The 6,000-nt window shown below is 38.5% G+C and overlaps 2 protein-coding genes across 2 annotated transcripts; both read right to left on the bottom strand.

Annotated features, from left to right (window-relative positions):
- Positions 1–3,364: 3,364 nt before the first annotated feature.
- LOC110901367 (DEAD-box ATP-dependent RNA helicase 40-like) lies at positions 3,365–3,886 on the bottom strand. Its single transcript, XM_022148198.1, has one exon. The coding sequence runs from the start codon at positions 3,884–3,886 to the stop codon at positions 3,365–3,367; it is 522 nt and encodes a 173-aa protein (XP_022003890.1).
- Positions 3,886–5,853, bottom strand: LOC110901368. The gene is made up of 2 exons (XM_022148199.1): positions 5,733–5,853; positions 3,886–4,322 (listed from the first exon to the last, which is right to left on the bottom strand). The coding sequence occupies exons 1-2, from the start codon at positions 5,851–5,853 to the stop codon at positions 3,886–3,888; spliced, it is 558 nt and encodes a 185-aa protein (XP_022003891.1).
- Between the last annotated feature and the right edge of the window lie 147 nt (positions 5,854–6,000).

Genomic DNA, 6,000 nt, shown 5'->3' with positions numbered 1-6,000 from the left:
TAGGAGCTGAACTAAATCTTGCTAACAAGTTTACTGCAAAAGAAATGTCAGGTCTCGTACAATTTGTAAGATACATAAGTGCTCTAATTGCACTGAGGTATGGTACTTTTGGACCAAGAACTTCTTCGTTGTCCTCACAAGGACGAAATGGATCATTTTCGACATTAAGTGATCTAACGACCATTGGAGTGCTTAAAGGATTTGCCTTGTCCATATTGAAACGTTTCAATAGCTTTTCGGTATAATTCGTTTGATGCACAAGTATTCCATTGCTCATATGTTCAATTTGTAAACCAAGACAATATTTGGTTTTTCCAAGGTCTTTCATTTCAAATTCTTTCGTTAAAAGAATAATTGCTTCATGAATTTCTTTTTGCGTCCCAATTATATTTAGGTCATCAACATATACGGCTATGATCACATATCCTTATGTTGTCTTTTTAATAAAGACACATGGACAGATAAGATTATCTGTATAACCTTTACTTGTCAAATACTCGCTCAAACGATTGTACCACATCCATCCAGTTTGTTTCAACCCATATAAAGATCTTTGTAATTTGATCGAATACATTTCTTTGGGTTTTGAACTTAACGCTTCAGAGAGTTTAAATCCTTCCGGAACTTTCATATAGATCTCACTATCAAGTCATCCATACAAGTAAGTTATAACGACATCCATAAGACGCATTTCTAACTTTTTAGAAACTGCTAAGCTGATTAAGTATCTAAAGGTTATTGCATCCATAACGGGAGAATATGTTTCTTCATAGTCGATCCCTGGCCTTTGTGAAAAACCTTGAGCTACAAGTCTCGCTTCATATCTTGTAACCTCATTTTTCTCATTTTGTTTTCGTACAAAAACCCATTTATATCCTACAGGCTTTACAGCCTTAGGTGTAACAACAATAGACCCAAAAACCTTTCGTTTATTGAGTGAATCTAATTCAGCTTGCATAGCGCCTTTCCATTTATCCCAATCATGTCTTTTTTGACAATCATTGATAGATTTTGGTTCAGGATCATCATATCCACCCATGATGTCACTTGCTATAGAATAAGAAATTATCTCATCAATATTTTCCATTTCATATCGGTTCCATATAATATGTGTATGACCATAGTTGATTGATATCTCTTTGTTAGTATCATCAACATCTTTCTCATGAGAGGTTTCGGTATTTACTGTTTTATCAAGATCATTCCTTTTGTGGTCAATTTCTTTTACAAGCGCTTTTCTTTTTTGTGGATTCTTATCCTTTGAACCGATTGGTCTTCCACGTTTTAAATGTTTTTTAGATTCATGAGCTATCTTCTTATCTATTGCCTTACTTGGGATCTCAACTCGAGCTGGAGCATTAGCAGCTGGTATATGAGATTTGAGTAAACTTCCGTTTTGCTCCTTGTGGTTTGGTCATTTTAACGGTTTTGCTCCAATAGTTTAAAAATAGCCATTTTCCTCCCTGATCTTTCGAGTTTGTCGCCAGTTTGCTCCCTAATCTTTTGACTTTATCGCCAGTTTCCTCCCTAATGGAGTTAGAGGTTGGGAGCAAAATGAAGATAAGTTAGAAAAATCAGGGAGGAAAATGGCTATTTTTAAACTATTGGAGCAAAACCGTTAAAATGACCAAACCACAGGGAGCAAAACGGAAGTTTACTCATGAGATTTTGTAACTCTGTTTGTATCAGTAAAAGCATCAGGCAATTGATTTGCAATGTCTTGCAAGTGTATTATCTTTTGAATCTCTGTCTCACATTGTTTTGTTCTTGGATCAAGATGAGACAATGAAGGCACACTGCATGAGACATCATTTTCTCGTTTTTTATTTTCTCCCCCTAATGCTGGAAACATTGCCTCGTTAAAATGGCAGTCATCAAAACGTGTTTTAAATACATCACCTGTTAAAGGTTCAAGATATCGTATGATGGAGGCTGTTTCATATCTAACATATATTCCCAACCTTCTTTGAGGTCCCATTTTTGTGCGTTGTGGTGGTGCAATAGGAACATACACTGCACACCCAAAAATTTTAAGGTGGGAAATGTCTGGCTCATGGCCAGAAACAAGTTGTAGTGGGGAGTGCTTATGATTTGCACTTGGTCTCACACGAATCAGCGATCCAGCATGTAAAATTGCATGACCCCAAATCGACACAGGAAGTTTTGTTCTCATTATTAATGGTCTAGCGATTAGCTGTAAACGTTTGATCAATGATTCAGCTAAGCCATTTTGTGTATGTACATGAGCAATAGGGTGTTCGACAACAATTCCCACAGATATACAATAATCATTAAAAGCATGTGATGTAAATTCACCAGCATTATCAAGTCTCGCCCTTTTAACAGTGTAAGCAGGGAAATGTGCTCGTAGTTTGATAATTTGAGCAAGAAATTTTGCAAAGGCAACATTACGAGTTGATAATAAAGAGACATGAGACCATCTGCTGGATGCGTCTATTAAGACCATGAAATATCTAAACGGTCCACATGGTGGATGAATTGGTCCACATATATCACCTTGAATTCTTTCAAGAAACATTGGTGATTCCTTGTCAACTTTTAAGGATGAAGGCCTTGTAATTAGTTTTCCAAGTGAACAAGAGGTACATAGAGGCATTTTATCTGATTAGGGGATCTTTTGATATTTCAATGGATGGCCATGTGTGTTTTCAATAGTTCTTTTAATCATTGTAGATCCTGGATGGCCTAGTCTGTCATGCCATAAGTTAAATGTCTCAGGATCACAAGAACTTTCCTTTACTGCCATATGTGCTTGAGGCACATTAATGTGTGTATAATGCAAACCAGAGTGGAGCATTGGTAGTTTTTCCAATATATGGTCTTTGCTCATGATGTGTAAATATTTCTTATTATCAACAGTCCTTGACTGAGTATCATATCCGTTATGATATATGTTTTTGAAACTCAACAAGTTTCTTGTTGATTTTGGGGAAAATAAAGCATTCTCTATTAAGAGCTTTGTACCATTTGGTAATATTAAATTAGCTTTTCCCACTCCTTCTATCAAGTTTGTAGGACCTGATATTGTATCAACGGTTCCTTTTGTTGGTTTCAACTCATAAAAATATTTCTTAGATTTAAGTATAGTGTGTGTGGCTCCACTATCCATTATACATATATCTGCATCATTTGTCTGCTCTTGTGCTTCAGTGGTATTCATTTTAATCTTGAAAATATAAAGAGAAATCATAATAAGTGTATAATGAAGGCGTTGTGAATTATTTATAATAAGAAGTTTATTTTATTAGTTGAAAACGTTATATGAAAAGAAAGACTACTGAAACATAATAAAGATACTTATAATAAAGGAAATTACATAATTGTTGCGTATAATTATTATGGTTTAGCAACATTCGTTACAGAGTTCCATGTTATTGATAAAGTCGACGACATTCAGTTCGACGTTGATATCATTAAAATTATCCACATGGTTCATCTCTTTTTCTTTTCTTTTGAGAGAGGCTTGGTAAAGTTCACATAAATGTGAAGGTGTACGACAAGCCTTTGACCAATGGTTTGCACTTCCACATCTGAAACAAGAAGTGCCATTGTTTTCGGACCTACCAGCTTCATTCCTTTTGTTATACTGGTTGGGATTGTTATTTTGCGGCGTGTGGTAATTGGGGGTTCTCTGATTTCGACCACGACCGCGACCACGTCCACGACCACGTCCACGACCATGGGAATTACCTCGGAAATTATTATTTCTTTTGAAGGAATAATTGCGACCATTACCTTTACCAAAATGGCCACGGCCACGGCCTCGTCCCCATTTTCTTCCAGAGTCTTTAATATCATCATTAATAACAGCATTTGCTTCTGGAATGGCTAATGATCCAGTGGGATGAGCTTGATGATTTTTCATTAGTAGCTCATTGTTTTCTCTGCTACGAGGAGAAATGAATTTAGATCAGAATATCTTTGAAACTTTTGCAACCGATATTGTTGTTGCAAGTTTATATTTGATGCATGAAATGTGGAGAAAGTTTTCTCCAACATATCTTCCTCCATAACAGTTTGCCCACAAAATCGGAGCGTTGAGCATATCCTGAACAAAGCAGCGGTGTATTCATTCACCTTTTTAAAATCTTGGAACCTGAGATTGTTCCATTCATCTCTAGCAGTGGGAAGTAAAACTTCCCTTAAATTATTAAATCTGCTTTTTAAATCTTCCCACAAAACGTATGGATCCTCAAAATTTGAATATTCAAATTGTAACATCTCATCAATGCGTTTATGGAGGAAGACATCGGCTTTTGCCTTTTCTTGATCGTTACAATCGTTCCACTCCGTTATCGTTTCTGATATGCACAAAATGCAACATATAAATTATATCAATTGTGGCATAAAACTAACCCTTTTTTTAGTACTAATGTTGGAAAAAGTGTGCTTTTGTCTTCCTTTTGTATTTTCAGGATTAAATGAGCTCAAATTAACAAAAGAAGCAAAAAGACAGCAAAATCTAACATAAATACAAGAAAAGGAACAAAAGTGGAATGCCCGACCCCTCGACAACATCTTCCCAAGCAAAACTAAGAAAACAGAAGACTGAACACGCCCCGTGCTCAGCGAGCACGGGGCCGTGCCCAAGTAGCAGTAGAAAAGACAAACCTTTAGAAGCTTCTACTGCCCACCACGGGGCCGTGCCCAGCGGACACGGGGGCGTGGTCAACTTCCTGCAGGCGCATTTATTGTAATTGCGAATTACAATTAATGAAGAGAGAGACAAGGATGGACACGGGGCCGTGCCCAGCGGGCACGGGGCCGTGCCCGAGCTTCTGTTCAGCCTATAAATAGGAGTGTTTGGAGCCATTTCAACTCATCCCTTGGCACACCACCTCTCTCACACTTCACCCACCACCCACCACCACCATAACACCATCATCCACTACCATCATCCATTGTCCATCATAGAGTGTGTGAGTCATCTCGGGATCCAAGATTGATCGTAAGAGTTCTTGACAATCAAAGGCCATGTTTGCCTAAGTCTCTTACATCACTTGGTGAAGACAAGTGTTTAGTGTAATACTTTTTATTTTTAATCTTTTGCACTTTTTAGTTGGTTTTGTATTAATGACTTTAATTACTAGTTTCTTATGTTGACGGTGATTCTTCCTTATCGTTTGTCCGTGGTGTCTTGGCATTATTTTACTGTCTATATAAAATAAAAGATTTTCACCATTCATATCTCCACGGTCTATATGGAGGTATGTTGGCTACCTGGTTGGGGGTTAAGGGAACGGTTTGGTAAGAGTCTTGCCATTGTTCAGTGTATAGATCCTGCAAAGGACCTGGGTCAAATTTAGTAGGACCTTCTTCAATACCCAAAGGTATTGGATGGCGGGGGTCCAAACTCTTTGATCCCCTCATAAGTTAAACTACTATTAAAACTTTAACCCAGCTACTTAGGACTGTATCACTGCTTGTGACAGCTTGAACCCTTGATCCTGATCGTCGAGAGACGAGCCTATGGTGGTTATTGTTATTATTGTTACTATTATTATTATTATTTGCGAAATAATAATAATTCACGACGAGAATTCCAATTATTTACGCACGAGTTATTATAAATGGGCCAGTACGTTGGAGCTAGGCACATAACATTGCGGATCCAAACACACTCGGGCCTAAGCCCAACTCAACCCACCTAAAAACCCTACACTATAAAACACCCCTAAAAACCCTACACCCTCAGCTAACCCAGCCGACACCTTCCCTCCCTAACCTCTGCCCCTTCTCCCCTGCAACTCCGATGACCGGAGTTATTCCGGCTGTCTCCGGTGACAACTCCTTCGACGAGAATATCCGCACATCCACACACGCACCCTCCATCCTCCTCCTCCTTACAATTTCCTCGTCCTCACCTCACAGCACCACCTCCTCTTCCGAAACTGACAGTCGGCCACCACTACTCCAACGGCGAAAACAAGTGAGAGGAAGAGACGACAGAGAGGATGGGTCGGCCTTCTCCGGTGACCT

The sequence above is a fragment of the Helianthus annuus genome, chromosome 13 (assembly GCF_002127325.2).
Source record: "Helianthus annuus cultivar XRQ/B chromosome 13, HanXRQr2.0-SUNRISE, whole genome shotgun sequence".
Classification (NCBI taxonomy): Eukaryota; Viridiplantae; Streptophyta; class Magnoliopsida; order Asterales; family Asteraceae; genus Helianthus; species Helianthus annuus.
Note: the sequence above shows the minus strand (reverse complement) of the source record. Positions and strands in the feature narration are given on the sequence as shown.

Excerpts from the sequence above, each read along its gene's own strand:
- LOC110901367 (XM_022148198.1), bottom strand. The coding sequence starts at position 3,886 with ATGAAAAATCATCAAGCTCATCCCACTGGATCATTAGCCATTCCAGAA.
- LOC110901368 (XM_022148199.1), bottom strand. The coding sequence starts at position 5,853 with ATGGAGGGTGCGTGTGTGGATGTGCGGATATTCTCGTCGAAGGAGTTG. Across the intron at positions 4,323-5,732 it reads GCAGAGGTTAGGGAGGGAAG|AAACGATAACGGAGTGGAAC; the intron begins GTGTCGGCTGGG and ends TGTGCATATCAG.